The sequence below is a fragment of the Panthera onca genome, chromosome B2 (assembly GCF_046562875.1).
Source record: "Panthera onca isolate mPanOnc1 chromosome B2, mPanOnc1 haplotype 2, whole genome shotgun sequence".
In the NCBI taxonomy this organism is placed as follows: Eukaryota; Metazoa; Chordata; class Mammalia; order Carnivora; family Felidae; genus Panthera; species Panthera onca.
Window position 1 is genome coordinate 116,383,038 of NC_138343.1, and position 19,305 is coordinate 116,402,342.

A 19,305-nucleotide genomic window follows, 5' to 3' on the forward strand; every position below is an offset into this window, starting at 1 on the left:
CCTGCATTTTATAGAAGAAATTAAGACCCAGAGAGAGAAAATGATTTGTCATTAATGTCTCACTGCTGGCAGAACTAGAGCTATATCCTCAAGACACGAGTTCGAGAATGTGATGTGGTTGGTGCAAGTGTGCATGCATTTGTGTGAGACACCAGTTGCAACTGCAAGTTGAAGCCTATCAGAAAGTGATGATTTTTAACGGCCTACAAAGTCAGAACTGACTTTTCAAATGCAAAATGCTCTGGACCTCCATCCAATGTTCACCATACTCGGCCTCTATCGCACTACTAACCACGCCCTTTTACCTACTTGACTCTTCCTCGTGGGACTTCTAAGATGCTATAATCTTAACTTTCTCTGGCTTCCTATCATTTCTTGGTTTCTTTTACCAGCTCCTCTTCCATGGCCCACCACTAAAATACTGGATCCTTTGGCTTTAACGGCAATCTCTCTGCTAATCCCAAAAGCACACCTCCAGCTCTGGCTGCCCTCTGAGCTTCCAGCCCATGTAGCCAAAGTACTGTCACACCAGCAAGTCAACTACAAATGTCAAAAACTGACTACCTCATCAAAAGTGTGCTCCTTTTGCTTAATGCTTTAACTCAGTGATATAATTACCCAAAGTAAAATCAGTTGAGTCTTTCTAGATTCCTCCTCATTCTACACTCCTCATATCCAATTAGTTTCTACATCTTGTGGGTCATTCTGGCTCACATTTAATACTTCCTTCCAATCCTTCTGCTGGGTGTTGGCACTGACCAGGAGGACTATTAAAAGCTATATATTAAACATATGTTAATAGTGGCTGTATAGGGGTGGCTGGGTGGCTTCATTGGTTAAGTCTCTGACTTTTGATCTCAGTTCAGGTCGTGGTTTCACAGTTCATGAGATTGAGGCCCACACTGGGCTCTGCCCTGACAGCACAGAGCCTGCTTGGGATTCTCTTTCTCCGTCTCTCTCTCTCTCTGCCCCTCCCCCACATGTGCTCCCTCTCTCTCAAAATAAATAAACTTAAAAAAATAAATAATGGCACTATTACATTTTCATTATATTACTACACATTAGCCCTAGACTAGGATATATATCCTTCTCAGAATTTTTCTGTGATATTAAAGAAATAGAGAATAAGAGTAAAGACACCCAGATTTAAGGATATATAGATTTGGATTCAAATTCCAGCCCTACCATTTCCTTTTTAGATAAGCTTAAGTCATTTAAGATCCCTGATCCTCACTTTGTCTGTAAAAAATGAGACAACTGCACCTCATACTTCAATGAAACTGCACCATGCCTGATCTCTGGCAAGCATTCAAAATTATGATACTACCCCTTAAAAATATGGCAATTTTCACGAATTTGTAACTTTTCTTCAACATATTATGGGTATCTTCTGATGTCATATATATACACTTGTATTTCCATGGTATTTCATTACACAGATATGCCATAACTCATGTAACCAATCATCTCTACCCTTGTGGATTACTTCTAATTCTCGTCAGTATACAGAATATGGCAGTGAACTTAAGCATAACTATTTACATGGTTATGTTATTATTCCCTTTAAATGAATTTCCGAATACAATGAAGAGCATGGTTTTCAGGCCTCTGCCACATGCTAACAGCTCTCCAGAGGAATTCTACCAATTTATGTACTCCTATCAGCAATGAAATTAGCTGGCATCTCTTGCCTAACCTCCTATTTTTCACTCACCTGACATCGCAGCAACTATTTATCTTTACCTTAGAGAGAGAAAGTGCACATGAGTGGGGGGGAGAGGGGCAGAAGGAGAGGGAGAGAGGGAGAGGGGGAGAGGGGGAGAGGGGGAGAGGGGGAGAGGGGGGGAGGGGGAGGGGGAGGGGAGGGGAGGGGGAGGGGGGAGGGGGAGGGGGAGGGGAGGGGAGGGGGAGGGGAGGGGAGGGGGAGGGGAGGGGAGGGGGGAGGGGAGGGGGAGAGGGGGAGGGGAGGGGAGGGGGAGAGGGGGAGGGGAGGGGAGGGGAGGGGGAGGGGGAGGGGGGAGGGGAGGGGAGGGGGAGGGGGGAGGGGAGGGGAGGGGGAGAGGGGGAGGGGAGGGGAGGGGAGGGGGAGAGGGGGAGGGGAGGGGAGGGGAGGGGAGGGGAGGGGAGGGGAGGGGAGGGGAGGGGAGGGGAGGGAATCCTAAGGAGGCTCCATGCTCAGCACACAGCCTGACACGGGGCTCAATCCCATGACTCTGGGATCATGACCTGAGCTGAAATCAAGAGTCACGCTCAACCAACTGAGCCACCCAGGCACCCTTACAGCAACTATTTTAAAATTTACACATAATCATGTAACTCCTGTGGTCACAGCTTTCCTCAGAATAGAAGCAGGCTCCCCCTAGTGACGGATCCTGGCCTTCCTTCTGCCCCTGCTCTCCATGCACCTCACTGGCCAGTATGCCCTAACCTTCCCACTAAACACACCCAAACATTCCTCCTTATTTATCTAATACACACCTTACACTCAACACACCCAGACTGAAAACTGATCCCCCATCAAGAGGACAATTCCAGCCTTCCAATTTCTCAAGCCAAAACCTTGCAGTCATCTTTTACTTCCTTTTCCTACAACTCTTATCATTTCAACTTGAAGAAATTCCAATGGATCTAACTTCAAAAAACACAGAATCTGACCACTTCCTCTCCAGGACTAATATCCTGGTCTCTCACTTGGATTAAGATGTGATCCTCTCCCCATCTCTGCTGACTCTCCTATAGTCTATTCTCAACACAATCATCCAAGGGAACATTTATTTTTTAGTTATTATTTTTAAAATAGATTTTTTCTTAATTTGGAAAAAAGAGGGAAAGTGTACAAGCAGGTGTGGGACAGAGGGAGGCAGAGGGAGACAGAGACAGAGAGACAGAGAGACAGAGAGACAGAGAGACAGAGAGAGAGAGAGAGAGAGAGAGACTCTCAAGGAGGCTCCACACTCAAAACATAGCCCAACCCGGGGCTCAATCCTAGGACCCCAGGATCATGACCTGAGCCAAAATCAAAGGTTGGACGCTCAACTGACTGAGCCACCCATGCACCGCCCCCACCAAGGGAACATTTTAAAACATAGATTTTCAAGCCTTTGCTCAAACCCTGCAATGACCCCATTTCACTCAGGATAAATTCAAATTCCTAAAGATGTAAACCACTTCCTTGGTACTAAGGAGGCATTTTATTAGAAGAACCACTGAATTTCTCAGAAAACAAAAACTCAGAAAGACTAATAGCTAATACATGATAAAACGAAGATTTAAATCCTAAGTCTTAAAATGACAATTGGCTTCTAACGAGTACAGAGATAATTCTCAGACCAACTCTCAACTAATTAACTCAACGTACAAACTAAAGAAATCCAAGTTAACACAAATCCTTTGTAAATAACAAAATCATGTAAACGTTTCATCTCCAAAACACAACTTTTAAATTTTTATCTAAAGATTTAGTTTTTTTTTTTAAATATTTATGTTTGGGAAAGCACAAGCTTTAGAAGGGGCAGAGAGAAGGGGACAGAGGATCTGAAGCGGGTTCTGCACTGACAGTCTGACAGCAGTGAGTCCAGTGTGGGGCTCAAATTCACAAACTGCAAGATCATGACCTGAGCTGAAGTCGGATGCTCAACTGACTGAGCCACACAGGTGCCCCTAAAGATTATTTAAAAGGACAGCATAAATGCTTTCTTGGATATATAACATACCTCAGAGAATCACGTTATAACCACCTTACAAAAAAGACAGGGCTATGAAGTCACCTGAGTTAATATGAATAAGCAGAGCTACAAAGCAAAATGATATTCACATATTTGTAATAGTGTTAGAGTAAATGTTCTCAAACAAAAATGAAATGTCAAAAACCCTTTCTAATCTATAAGATCAAGCTTCCCCCCCCCCACAAAAAAAAAAAATTGAACACTGTTTACAATTCCCCTTAATTAAATTTTATGTTCTTAAAGATATTTTAAAATTTGACCAAAAATACTTAATGCCAAAAATTGTTATTTCATAGTGGTGAGAGCTATAAATATAGAATATATATATACACATACATACATACATATATTTTTTCACAATTACTAGATCCCTAAGTAGGCCAAAGCCAAAAAAAAAAACCAAAGGCTGATAATTGCATTTCCACATTATTCCACAAGATGTCAGCATGTAACTGAGTAACCTCAGTGGTGGTGATGGTTGTGCAGGGTGTCTCCACCTTAAACAGAACAATAGAAACCCTTTCACATCATGATCTTAAGTTAGAGCTTTGATAACTCACTTCTCCAATGTGTTTTCATGTAGTATATTTTCTTATCTTAAACCCAATTCTTAATATATTCTTACAGCAGTTTATAAATGCTCGTATTTAGAAATTTCTTTTGTGAACATTTTAATTTTCTTCATTCCAACATAAATCTCACCAAATCCTTCCAGGGATCCAATTAAGAGCCTTTAAGTACTTACTGAAGTCCAGGAAGGATCCTGGTCATAACCAACCACTGGTCTGTTTGTCTGGGTTATTTTCCCCCATTTTACAGATGAGGAAATTGAAGACAAAAGATCAGTGATTCATAACAGGGACTCTTCCCTCAGTAGAGATTACACATTCAGTGGGCAACTGGAGTCTGCAGAGTCCTTTGTGTGGGCGGGTGGGTGTTGAGACATTCTCCTCTTGTTCTTTTCCTTTGTTTCCCATTAACAGCTCATACGCTGAGTCACCAACACCTGAGCAACTGTTAATACTGATCATTAGTAGAAACACAGTTGCCATTACTGAGGCCTTTACCTTCTAAGTAGTACAAGGCCCCGGAAGCATGTAGAAAGTCATACTACAGAAACATATGAAACACTTTTCTTGTATGATAAGTAAAAACAATACTGAAATCTGCATAAATACACATCTTCAAGTTTTTCTTACATCGTTTGTACTCTTATCTTGCTTTTCATATTTTTCTCGGTCATAAGCCATTTTCTTCAGCAGTTTCTTCATGGCTTTTTTATCTTTTTTATGATTTTCAGTATTTTGCTTTCTCACTTGGTTGACAATAAACTTGGGAATCTATGGAGAAATAAAATCAAGTTTGGGAAGGAGAAAGAAATGGCACAATTTTGAACTATGGAAATAATTATTTTTTAAATTTAGAGAGAAGTAAAGGTTTTGTCTATTTGATAAGACTATGCCATTTTACACTTACTCTTCATGAAATATGCAAAAATGCATCTCTTTCTCATTCACTATGAGGACACAGCATCCACATGATATAATTTACCTCCCATTGTGTAAGTAAGGTTCAGAAAGAGGCTTGGTAAAGTTCAAGGTCATAGTGGCTATCTTCTATGCCTCATATGCCAAAATTAGAGACTGCCTGACATGAGGTGACTGGCATTAAAGGCCACCACCTTGATGGTTGGTCCCTTTAGCGGCCACCTGTCAACAACCTAGCCCTTAGCTAACCTGCAGTCCCTTCTAATAACTAGCCAGCCTCACTTGTTAAAAGGGAAAGAAAAACTCACCAATAAATGCTGAGAGTTATCTAGCAATAATCTAGGAACAAATGATTCTCAGAAATTACAATAGCAAAAAGAAAATATTTTAGAAGTTACCAAATTGAAATAACGAACCAATCCTGGCATTTAAAAATGGAGATTCGGTAAGCGGACATTTTTTTTTTTTAAATTTCAGTGTAGTTAACTTACAGTGTTCTATTAATTTCAGGCGTAGAGACGTTTTTTTAATTGCACTTGAAATCACCTCTGTTGGTTAGCTTTTTAAGGAAAATACAACCATAAAAAGTCTTTAGAATCTAGATATCATCACTCATTATCAGAACTTAAAGAGATATACTTACTGTCCACAGAAGTTTTTGATACTTAATCAATAAGTGCATGATATTAGCTGTCCCAGCTGCCATTACAAATTCTCGCTGTTCGCTGCACTTCAAACCCAGTGCGTGACACATGAAGAGATTTGGGGCCATGACCATTGCTACATTCATAGTTGTCATCTTATTTTTGTCTCTGTTGTCTATAACTCTTTGGAGAAATTCAAGCAGGGCCTAAAACAGAAATAGCTCTTTTGAGATTTGTGTTCTCATGAAGATAAGAGATTAAAGCACTGTAGCATATGGGATTTTTACTTAGTTAAAAAATAACAAGTTGTGCATAACCACAGTCAACTAGCTACAGCCAATGGGCCTTGTCATCAACAGTTCCCCATTTGGGTAACGAACTCCAGGATGGTCCGAGGTGGTGCTTTGTTTCTGCCAAGGGCTATGGCCCTGGGGAATGAGGCGGGCAGGACACACATCTGAACTAGGCAGCTGGGAGAGGAATGGAGGCAGATGTATCAGACCTAGAACCTACCAGAGCCACGGAGCACTGAAAAGCAATTTAAAATATCATAGTAAGATGCACTTGCTTCAGGAAGAGCTTCGCTTTTATCTTTAGGAATTCAATATATATATGTATATATTCAATATATTCAATATAATATATATTCAATATTATATATATTCAATATATATATATTTAATATAATATATATTCAATATATATATATTCAATATAATATATATTCAATCTATTCAATATATATATTCAATATAATATATATTCAATCTATTCAATATATATATATGTGTGTGTGTGTATGTATGTGTGTGTATATATATATATATATATATATATATATATATATATATATATATTCCCTTAGAATGGCTTTAAGGTACTCAATAGCTAGCTGACATGAAATCTAAAAAGAATGGAGACTGTCACATGGAAGAAGGGGGAATGGAGAGACAAAAAGAGAAGAGAGTTTTGAAAAACTGAATGTGTAAATAAAAAGGAACTTCTCACCCCAACGGGTGGGTGATGCCACCCACTTCCCACCTCTGTTGGCAACACTCCTGTGTCCTCTGAGCCTACCCTCCATAAAGGCCACAGGAGCTTACTTCACACCCTCCTCCTTTCAGTTCTTCTTTTCCCTTTATCCTTGATTTCGGTCTCAAACAATCACAATAATAACTACACAAGTATTCAACGTTTTCTGAGTGAGGGAGAGGTTGCTTTAAGCACATCGCTGACATCACCTCACTTACTCCTTACTGGAGATAGAGGCTGTAATTATCCCCATTTTACAGATGAACAAACAAAGTGTAAAAGAATGTAAGTAATGTGCTAGAGGTCATAGAGCTAGCCAATGCTGGAGAAGGTCCATTTGGCTTTCCTTTCGGGAGTCTTAAGTACTAAAAGACTCATGTTCTCGTATGTAGCTTAAAGCCCCTATCTGTAAAGGGTCAAATAAACTGTACCAACGTGGAAAAAGAATAATAAAACTCTGTTCATCTCTCACAGGATTTGGGCGGGGGTGGGTGGGGGGGAAAGCCTGTGTTAACAGATGGATCTTAAATCAAGTAAAGCTGCTATACAGACCTCAAAATTTTGAAACAAACTAAAGGCACAGCCTCAATACCTAACAATAAGATTTATGTATCTAATTTCTGGTATAGTGCTCAGAAAGTTAAATTGTAATCCAAGCATAAGGCTATATAGAAACAATACCTTCTCAAATGAGAACAAAAGATTAATTGGTGAGGTTTGGGGAAAAAAATTTAATTTTGTTCCAGAGACCAGAATAATTATTCAGGTACCAGTGTATCTCTTTCTTTACAGAGCATAAATTATAGAGATTAGGTAATAAGCCACTTTAATTGTAGCACACATATGCAATAAGATTATTCAAACTATTACTATTAGAATACTAGAATGCTGTGTTTCTGGGTATGTGGATATGAAATTAATAAAATGTTAGCCTCGCCTTTGTTGAAAGCACTTCATCTTCAGATATATTATCTCTTTACCTGAAAGAGAACTGTCCTTTTTATTTTTTTTATTATTATTTTTTAAAGTTTATTTATTTTGAGAGAGACAGGGAGAAAGAGAGACAGCACTCAGCCACAGAAGAGAAGGAGCACAAGCAGGGGAGGGACAGAGAGAGAGGAAGAGGGAATCGCAAGTAGGCTCCGTGCTGAAACTCACCAATCGTGAGATCATGAGCTGAGCCAGTCACTTAACTGACTGAGCCACTCAGGCACCCCAAGAACCGCCCTTTTTAAAAAAGTATCTGTCACCAGTCTGGTATTACACAAGTATCACTGGACCTACTCCTTGAAAACCCAGCTTGAGCCCCAGCACAGTTAGCTATTAGCCATATGTGATTTTGGGGTAAACTTTTGCTCTCTCTGCCCTTTAAAGTCTTATTTGTAAAACTGGAATACGAATTCCCCAGCCTACCAGGAGTGGGCAAGACGATGTGTATAGTTAACTTCTTCAAACTAACTAAATGACTAAATAACTAAATAAACGCCAATGATTATATTAACATGGATGCCCTGTTGATAACATCAGTTTTCATTATTCCTCCAAAAGTAGTTATGATCAATGATTCAAATGAACAATAATTCAAGGCAAAAAAAAGCAGTTTGCCCAAAGACACCTCTTTAGGCTTAAAGTAGGACGTGGTGTTGGGACACAGTAATGCCTCCAAACCACTCCATGTGCTATAGTAACAGTCCACAAAGGTCATACACAGGATCCCATCTCTCTGAATGGCAACAGAAGGAGCAGCCCGAGGCTCATGAAAATTGGGGAAGTTTGCATTAAGCTTCTGGAAATTACCTTGTTATAGAGCTTTCCTTCACTTAGAACTAAATGTAAGTGGTTTATTTTCTTGTACATATAGCATATTTGTTTCAGTGTTTCTATTATTTGAATCTGTGTTTTAAACATTCATCAAGGTTAATTAAACTCTTAAATAAAGCTTAATTACTAAATTTACTGGGTTTGTTTTCATTTTCCAATTTTTTTTTTTTTTTAACATTTATTCATTTTTGAGAGACAGAACAGAGTGTGAGCTGGGGAGGTGGAGAGGGAGAGAGAGAGAGAGAGAGAGAGAGAGAGAGAGAGAGAGAGAGAGACAGACAGAATCTGAAGCAGGCTCCAGGCTCTGACCTGTCAGCACAGAGCCCGATGTGGGGCTCAAACTCACTAACCACGAGATCATGACCTGAGCCGAAGCTGGATTCTTAACTGACTGAGACACCCAGGTGCCCCTTCATTGTCCAACTTTTTATCCCCCCAAAAGTATTTCCCACCTTATTTACAAAACTGTACTCCCATAACCTTATATGCAAAAATTAAACATATTCTAAAATTTTAAAAAGAAAAATTTTTTTTTCAAACAATTTTCAAGAGTGTACCTGGGAGTCTAAAGGCGAATTCCAAACTTGAGTTGAAGACCAGCCTTGCCCGATAGCAACCATACCGGAATAAGTGTTTGCTCTCACAATGATTTGATCTCATTTGAATGCAGACATATTTTAAGTAAATCATTTCTTTTTTTTTAATTTTCCTGTTTATTTATTTTTGAAAGAGAGAGAGAGAGAGAAAGAGAGCAGCAGAGGGGCAGAGAGATGAAGGCACAGAATCTGAAGCAGGCTCCAGGCTCTGAGCACAGGGCTTGACACAGGGCTCAAAACCACAAACCATGAGATCATAACCTGAGCTGAAGTCGGATGCTTAACTGACTGAGCCACCCAGGTGCCCTAAATCACGTCTTTTCAATTCCCGCCTTATACTGGTCATTCACAGAGCCATCACAGACAGGTACCTCTATGTGAATAAGAAAAAAGCTGGGGTCAGTTTCTCTTTCTGGGCGGTTGAAGCCCTGTGTCAGGCCAAGGCCGATAAGCAGACTGGAACTCAGTCCCCACTCTGTCCTGAGCCAGATGTCCCCATCTCAGCAACAGTCTACCTGTACACGGCAAGCCTGGTCACACAATGCTTAAATGTAACCCTTACTGGAGTCGGCCCCTGTCTCCAAAACCCCACCCACTGCTGCCTTCTCAGTTATGCATGTAACAGTCAGTGAAGATTTTTTTTCCCGACTTAGTAAAGGGAGTAACTCTTTGGAAGCTCTCCTGTAGAAGAGGCAGGGTTTTTACCCCAGTAATCCTCATAAATTCTTCCATCCAGAAAAGTTGAGTATTAACATCCATGCCATGGGCATGAAAGAACTATCATTCACCTAGTTTCTGTTCAAGGAGTCTCAATGAGGTCCAGGAAAACTTCCAACATTTACTTACTGGTTTTGTTTTCTTGACATGAAATTTCTTGGCACGATTTTGTAACTTTAAGTAGAAAGAAATGTAGGAGGTAAAGGGGCACGGGTTCTACCCTCATCTACGTAAGTTTCTTTTTTTTAATAGATCTTATCCCCATTCTACTTTATTTTTTTTTTAAGTTTATTTATTCTTGAGAGAGACAGAGAGAGAGAGAGAGAGAGAGAGCGAGCGAGCGAGTGAGCAGGGGAGGGGCAGGGAGAAGGAGACAGAGAATCCCAAGCAGGCTCTGTACTGTGAGTTCAGAACCTAACGCAGGGTTCCAACCCAAGAACCGTGAGATAAGACCCAAGCTGAAACCAAGAGTCAGACACTCAACCAACTAAGCCACCCAGGTGTCCCCTCCCCCCAAATTTTAAGACAATGGCAAAACGTGGGGTACATACTCTTTCTAAAATATTTTAAAAGTTTTCTTTCTTCTGTAAGTTTATAATTCAACCTTTACAAATGTTCTACAAAATTTTGCTGTTACAAAAATAAATCAATGTGGAACAATCCACTGATCATTATAAAAGCCCCTGATAATGTTTATAATAAATGGCATTAAATCACATAGACCAAATCAATTTGAAATGATGATGTAAATCAGAAACTCAGGGTTAAGTCCTTAGAGGAATAACTAGAATTGGTTTGAGTTGGTCTATCTTTTGGCTAACCAAACATTTCAAAATCATTATGACTTATTTCAAACTCTGTTGCTTAGAACCACAAACAATATAACATCTTTAGGCAACAGGTTATGCCTGATGAGTCTTACTTTCTTTTTAAACATTCATTTTTCAAATTACTGCACACTCGTTAAATAAAATTTGGAAAATGTAGAAAAATAAAAAGGAAAAACCCCAAGGCACCCATGTTTCTATTAAAAAAAAAAAAAATGAAACCTCACTCATTGGTTTTGTAGAAGGGTTAGAGCAAAAATTAAACACCTGATAATACTGTTAATATGACTAACCTACTAAATACATTAATAAAGAGTTAAAAACTTCCACCATCTATCCTTAAAAAATCGGTCTTTTCTTCATAGACTACTAGGAATGTTTCCATGAAAACATCACATTGTTTTGCCACAAATAATGAGAAATTACTTTGCTTAGTTCTGAGGGATATTAATTTTAATATTTGAGGTGGGGAGAGAGAGGGGGAGAAAGAGGGGAGAGAGATAGAGAGTGTGCCAGCGGGGCAGGGGCAGAGGGAGGGAAACACAGAATCTGAAGCAGGCTCCAGGCTCCAAACTGTCAGCACAGAGCCTAAAGCGGGACTCGAACTCACGAATGGAATCGAGAGATCATGACCTGAGCTAAAGTCGGACGCTTAGCCAACTGAGCCACCCAGGCGCCCAGTTATGAGGGGTATTTAATGTAAATGAATCTGCTGACCTTCAGGGTGTCTCTGTTTGCATCAGGCAGGAGGATGACGAGAAGGTTCAAAGCCTGTAGTTGTTGCCTCTTGGTTGGAAGATCTGCAAACAGATTAAATAAATCTAAACTCTTTTCTTTACCCGACATTTTTTTTTACTTCCTTTTTTGCATTTTGTAAGAAAAAAGTTATTTGGCATAAACATCACTGTGAAATGTAAGACACAACAACTGAGCAGCGAGCATTCTTGAGAGTGTGTTTGAGAGAGATCAGGAGAAACAGCTGCTGCTTTAGAGTTTCCCTCTCCCTCGGAATGCTCACTTCCAACTGTGATCGTATGATGAGCGGCCTTATGTTTGCAGACATACAACAGCGCTTTGGAAATCATCTTAACTTCTGCGTGATAATCACTCCCCAACAAAGAGACACAGAAAGTGGGACCTTCCGTGGTAAGGTGTCAAGATGCATCTGTAACACTGAAGTTTGTTTCTTTACTGGTGAATGAACACATTACATGGGAAGAGTCCATCAATTCCAAAAGGAATATGAAAAACTGAGCCCGAAACACAGTAAGTGGTCACCATACATCCATGGAACGAATGAGAAAACCAATCAGCAATGACCGAGTTGAAGCAGTACCTTATTAGCATTGATATTTATCACTTTTTAGTAGCCCTTAACCCATGTAAGTAATACTCAGGGATATTTGGAGTCATTTTGGTATTTTGTTCCTCAGGAATAAATTTGTGCTTGAATCCATTTCCAAAGAATATATGCAAAATAGTATAACTTAACCATTACAAATATTTTAAACAGATGAGGATTTCGGTCATGTTTCCCCCTAGAATTTCTGAAGAAATGTTATGAAATGACACATGAGAATCATCTCAATATTATACACTTGAGGAATAGCCTGGAAAATAACAGAATTATTCAGCCATAAAATAAAAAGAACAATATCTTGCCACCTGTGACAACATGAGCAGACCTTTAGGACATTATATGAAGTAAAATACGACAAAGATAGATACCATATGATTTCACTTATAGGTGGAATCTTAGAAGAACAAACAAAACAAAAACAAAAAAATAAGCTCATAGATAGCAAGAACAATTGGTGCAAGCCAGAGGCAGGGGTGGTGAGGGGGCAAAACAGGTGAAGGGTGTCAGTAGGCACAAACTTGCGGTTATAAACTAGCTAAGCCCCTGCGATGTAATGTACAGCATGGCGACTACAGTTAATAACAATGTATTGCATATTTGAAAGTTCCTAAGAGAGTAGGTCTTGAAAGTTCTCCTCACAAGAAAAAAAAAATACTGTGACTATGCGTGGTGATGAATGTTAATCAGACTTACGGTAATGACCATTTTACAATATATACAAATACCAAACCATTGTGTTGTATCTAATGTTATAGGTCAATTATAGCTCAATTAAAAAAAAAAAGTTGGAATCCTCCCCTGAACAGGTCTGGTGGAGCTCACCATAATCATCAACAGTGGCCCCCGTTCACTCTCGAAAGTGTCCCAATTTGGAAGTTAAAGATATGGCCATTAGAACGTGGTGGTGGCTTCTTTCCTTTACGGATGGCCTCCAGGACTAAATGGAATAATTATGCCAGTACATAAACCTTAAAAGATCCCTGTATTCACTGGAAAAGAATCAAGAACTATTTGAGACATTAATTTGGAGCTTGCCCAAGACCACGAAACAGCAAGATAGGAGGTGTTTGCAGCCCTCCATCAGGGAGGCAGCCAAATAATTTGTTCCATGTTTCTGCATGACAATTTCAGGACTTAATTTTTCAGGAAATAATCACAGACTCTGCCGCATCTCCCTGTGCTTTCATGATAACTGGTAATCCACAGCTTCTCCAGTAAGTGTTGCTTTTAACACTTGGCAAGAAAAAAAAAATGTATCAGATTTTACGTGACTCGTTCTATTATAAAAGAAATGTGAAGTTCCAGGTTTTAACGAGAAAATATGTTGTATTGCTTGATGGGCATGCAATTAATCTGTACCTGAAGAGAACATTCTGTTAACCGTTTACTCAGAGACGCGTACTTCTAAAGGAAAAGGAAAACAATGTGTGGCATTCAAGCATCCGTTGACAGTGAGTCAATTTGTCTACCCAAATATATCTGGTTACATCCTTTGGGATGCAAAGTGTCATTAAAACAATTAATATGGATGGCAGCAGGACAAGGACTGCTCCAGAGAGAGATGGCACTTACTCTGGACAGCTTGAAAGGCTTTCAGATACTCTACACTCAGCAGCGGCTGGGGCAGCTCCCGGATGAACAGCTTCAGCAGGCTGGCCGCGTCATGCTGCTTGACACTTTCCCAATTAAACGTCCCTTCGTAAAACTTTGCTTCTAGTTCTTGGCAAAGATTCTGAAAGGCAGAAGAAGAAGAAGAAAAAAAAAAGCTACAGTAAGTGTATTTTTTTTTCCTGCTGAAAGTGTGATCCACTTCCCACTTTACAAGAGATTGTACTCTCTCGAAAGAATCTGAAAGTACTTCTCTGTCACTCAGAAAAATACTACTCCGCCAAGCATACTTTTCCAATGAAACATTATACCCATGGCCCCCAAAATCCAAAAATTGTATACATTCTCCTGGATATGCAACAGACCCTAAGCAGTAAAGGTTTAATTAAAAGATTAGTTAAGGGGCACCTGGGTGGCTCAGGTCATGATCGCAAGTTCGGGAGTTCGAGCCCCCCCAACGGGCTCTCTGCTGTCAGCGTGGAGCCCACTTCGGATCCTCTGTTATCTCTGCCGCTCCCCATTCATATGAACTCTCTTTTTCCCAAAACTAAACATTAAAAAATTTTTTTATTAAAAAAAAAAAAAAGATTAGTGGAAATAGTCTTTCCATCTGGGGGGCTTTACGTTAATTTTTCACTCAATTTTTAAAAACTCATTTTTATCAAGTCTGTTTTAAATTATTTAGAAGTACATTACATCACAAAATATATAATCAATCTTGGGGCTGTAAGCAGAAGGCTACCTCTGATTAGTCACCTCTAGGAAATGGAAAACCAAATTCTACAGCAAATGAGGCCTGAAAATACATCAATATACCTGTCTTGGTATATTGGCTTACTTATGGTAAGCCGTCAGTGACACAGCCATCCTGCTGTTAGCTGTGGAAAACAGTCGGAGTCCATGCAAAATTAGAAATACCAAGTTCATTTACCTCAAGGACTCCATAAGATTTGCCAAATTATTAGTAATCAATTTAGTTTCATAATCACTATTTTCTACATGCATTTCACTGTGGCATAAATCTTATTATGTTGGAAATCCTTCCAAGTTTCTGTCACGTCCTTGATTATTTTAAACTGTTCTCCCAAAGAATATTCTTCATTTTTCTTGTGAGGTGAATTTAGTCCGCTTTCTCTTCCCAACATAACTCTGCCCTCTACTTATTTTTGTAATTGGTGAAATACATAAAGGTGAGCCTAGAAATGGGGAGGAGGGGAAAGAGAGGCAAAGGGAGAGAGGAAGGGAAGGAGGGAAGGAGGGAAGGAGGGAAGGAGGGAAGGAGAGAAGAAGGAAGGAAGAGGAAGAGGGAGACGGAAGTAGGAGAGGGGGAGGGGGAAGGGAGAGGAAAAAGGAGGGGGGAGGACTGAGAGGGAGGGGGAAGGGCTGGGGGGAGTAGGCAGAAGAGTATAAAGAATTTGGTGGGGCTGGGGAGAAAGACAACCAAAAACTTTGCATATTATCTTTAAATTATTTATAATGGACCAGCTGCTGCATAATTTGGGATGTGACAATAGGCTGGGTTGAAGAGTTGAGCCAAATGAATCCACTTAATTGACCTTCTTAGAAATTACATTTCTAAGAGCTGGTCTGCCAGCCCTCCAGTCAAAAATGTAAAACATGCATTCTGTTCACTACCCTATACTCAAGGAAATGTGTTTACAACTCTTAGGAGTTGGCCATCACATTGTGCTAATTAGTGAACTGAGAAGCAGTATTCTTGCCAATGTGGGTAACCTGAAGTCATGCTACCTGTTTCTGAGGGATTCTTTCTCTGTAAGAGGACATGCTTCTCAACAGAACTTATCTCAGAATCACACACACTATCCATGTTTGACTGTTGGTATTAAAAAAACAAACAAACAAACAAACAAACAAAAACAATGGCACCTAATCAAACTTACACGGACCCCAAAGCAGTTTCAGGGACTTCTGTGAACCAGACACCAAACCCACGGGACACAAGCTGAATGAAATTTTTGAGCAGGGTATACATATCAGGTTACTCGAATCTGATTAAACTGAGATCACCCTATGCAGTAAGAGCCAAGTAGGCCGAAACTAGCATCCTACATTGAGGAAGCTTATCAAAATAAGCAGATGATGTGAACCGTGCAAGGTATGAATACTAATTCCAGTCCTGGCAGTCCCACAGCCTCAGTCACAGGCAAAGAGCACGTGCGCCCACCAAGAGTCGTTTCTCCCTGATTCAGTTCTAAAAATGTCTGATAGAATAGGTCTTGAGGAAACGAAGAGAAAATCTCTCTTCTCCCTATCCTGTTTTCTCTTGGATTTGCAAATTCTGGAAGACTTGTGCTCTTCTCAGGTGAGAGCCAAAGCTGACTTTGGAGGCGAGGGAGAGGAGACTGCGAGTGGCTGCTAACCAAAACCTCTTCCTAGACACGTTTCCCAGATAGAGACACAATTTCAAGCATGAGGCCCCTGTAAAATGCAATTCCCCTGGGACGCTGATGTACTATGCCTCATCTGCAGGGTGAGTCCATCTTTACTATGCATTTACTGGATGCTTTATCCCCAGAGCAGGAGCTGGGGGACAGGGAGAAAGGCGGAAGATACACAGCATCCCAAGAGAGTGGGAACAAAATGCCATCTTGCCAGAAAAGGTGACAGGGGGAGGGAGGAAGGGCAAGTCTGGGAATCACCTCCTCTCTTTCACAAGCCAGGCTTGGGCTACCTGGCATCCAGTGAGACAGGAAGTATGAAAGTCAGGATAGCAGTGGGGCAGAGTCTCATTCTGTCAGCTCCCAAAGACTCCTGTATGGGGACTATTGTCATGTCTCCTACTCTGCTCCCCTGCTGGAGTTTATCATCCTGACTTTTTAATCTTTTTTTCACGTTTATTTTATTTTTGAGAGAGAGAGAGAGAGCGTGCACAAGTCGGGGAGGGGGACAGAGAGAGAGGGAGACACAGAACCTGAGCTGTTAGCAAGGAGCCTGACGCGGGGCTCGAACCCACGAACCATGAGATCATGACCTGAGCCGAAGTGGGACGCTTAACCGACTGGGCCACTCAGGCGCCCATCCTTTTTTCAATTGCTATTACTCATGCTGACTAAATCCACCACCAGTCCCCCTATTGATACCTTGACACATCATGTTCTCTTTTCCTGAGAAGGATGAAACTATTCGTGTCTTTTTGCTTGTTATGCTTTTGTGCCTATTCTAGGCTTGCACGGCAAAGACATTAAAATCATTTGCTTCTTTATTTATCATGGTATTATTACAGCTAATGTGATTCTGAAGAGAAATCAAAACCTATAAAAATCAGCAGAGACTACATAAAACCAAATATAAACTGAATGTTCAGAAAACAGAAAACTAAATACAAACTGAATGTGAAGGGTCACCTGGGTGGCTCAGTCAGTTAAGCATCCTACCCCTGGTTTCAGCTTAGGTCCTGATCTTACGGTTTGTGGGATCAAGTCCCAAGTCAGGCTCTGCGCTGACAGCGTAGAGCCTGCTTGGGATTCTCTGTCTCCCTTCCTTTTCGTCCCTCCGCTGCTCAAGCTCTCTCTCTCTCAATATGAATAAATAAACTTAAAAAAAATTAAGCGGTTTTATCGTTATACATGGGAAGAAGAAGGGGTGGGGAAGACAAGTTACCTTTTAAAAGGCCAAAGCTGTCTGTGCTGACAGCTTAGAGCCCGAAGCCTGCTTTGGATTCTGGGTCTCCCTCTTTCTCGGCTCCTCCCCGCCCCCCTCAAAAATAAACATACATTTAAAGCATTTAAAAGTAAAATGGCAAAGCAGAATTAAACAACGTTGGTGGAACTCAGAGATCACCTTGATCCTAATGGCAGCTCCGGGTATTCTTAAGAGACCTTCAGTTTCCAAGCCTCCCTCTTCAATCCGAGAAATCAGCTGTGTAGAAACAGAAGAACATTCTGACTTGGGTATTCTTGAGAGGTACGATTCCAAATTTAAGATCTGCTTCACATATAAATACATGCAAGCTGACGTGTAAACTGGATTTCACCAAGTTTTGAATGCTATGGCGCTAGCCCTACCCTGCAAACCAGGGAAGCCCCGAAACTTTACTTACAAATTAGAAAAAGTTGGGTTTTATTCTCCTTTATTACAGCAGTGTATAATTTCACACAACAGCTGTCATACCCTAAACAAATGGAGACTGAAGATGTTCATTGTTTAAAAGCAACTGAGACCATCCATTTCTTCCACTTTTCCAGAAATGTATGTTCTGCAATCAAATAAATCTAGGAAATTCCAGTACTTGCACATTTACATCTCATTTTTGGTTTGTTTGAAATAATTATTTATGGTATGAAGAAAAAAAAAAAACGGTTTGTGAATATTCATTTTTAAGCTTTTAAGCTTTTGGTGGTAAACCTAAGTAAAAAACAGTTCTTGTATAGGGTTTTTAAATCGTACCTGATACCCAGTGAATACATACAGGTCTGTCTCCAGAACCGCATTAAAGTAACAAAGATTTTTTTTTTTTAAATAATGCCAAAACCTACAAGATTAAGGCAAATGGAGAAATTACAATGGCATACTGTTGGAAGCTTAGGAAGATGATTAAAAAAAAAAAGTGCTTAGTTTCTTGGCAGAGTGATCTTCCAATTGAAATATGTATTCCCTGGGCAGTGCCCAAAGGCTTTATAGGGGGTACTCTGCTATTTTAAGGAAATCCATTTCCTTGTCCTCAGGTTAAATATAAGGCAATTACTAGTATCAGATAGGTTTTCCTTCCTACCACCCACCCCTTTTCACAAGTCTTATAACTTCACAAAAGACAGACCTACTCTTCACTCATCCCCAAACTTACTAAAATCTCTCTGCACACCCTAAGACATAAATAAAATCTTCCAGAGTGCCAAAGAATGTAAATTTTTATCTTTTTTTTTTCCCCCAGAGAAATCTCCTTTAATGATTTACCAAGGCTCTATAAACTGCACGAAGCTTACTGCTTCTCCCTTGCTTATACAAGTGTCTACTAGGAGCAAAGCATGAGATCATAAAATGAGGTCTCCTGACCTTTGTCTAGATGTCCTGAAATCAGATATATTGTACTGTGTAGACACTGGAAGAGAGGTAATTTTTCTTTAATGACCTCACTTCTTCTATCCCTGGGTTATGGCCAAAGAATGCACTGATCTTGGGGGAGTCAGGTAAGAATAAAGCAAAGAGTAGTCTCGAAATTCTCCTAAGGATTTATTATCAGCTGAAGAAAGAACCATCCTTGACCAGTCAAAGCAGTACACGATTTTTAAAAATTCAACTGGAATGTTTTCCAAGATCACATTTTTCAATTACGTTAGATAGTAAACCCACAGCAAACCTTTACATGAATTATCTCAGATGAGAAGGGCATTATTCAATAAAGGATTTAAAACCAAATTTATCAAATAAGACCATGCAAAATTTATTCACTGTTCAAGCAATTTTCATTTTTATTTCATCTTCTAAAATGTTTAAAATGTTCTAGTGGCAAAAAATAAAATTCTGTGCT

The 19,305-nt window shown here is 40.0% G+C and overlaps 1 protein-coding gene across 4 annotated transcripts in view; it reads right to left on the reverse strand.

Moving 5' to 3' along the window:
* ARHGAP18 (Rho GTPase activating protein 18) overlaps positions 1-19,305 on the reverse strand; it is a 195,107-nt gene that overhangs the window by 13,040 nt on the left and 162,762 nt on the right. For all 4 annotated transcript variants that reach the window (XM_078447304.2, XM_060616626.3, XM_060616627.3 and 1 more), the window contains 5 exons: positions 17,619-17,696; positions 13,782-13,941; positions 11,567-11,649; positions 5,856-6,062; positions 4,925-5,065 (listed from right to left, as the gene is read on the reverse strand). In XM_078447304.2, coding sequence (XP_078303430.1) covers positions 4,925-5,065; positions 5,856-6,062; positions 11,567-11,649; positions 13,782-13,941; positions 17,619-17,696 — 669 coding nt within the window. The remainder of the gene's footprint in view (positions 1-4,924; positions 5,066-5,855; positions 6,063-11,566; positions 11,650-13,781; positions 13,942-17,618; positions 17,697-19,305) is intronic.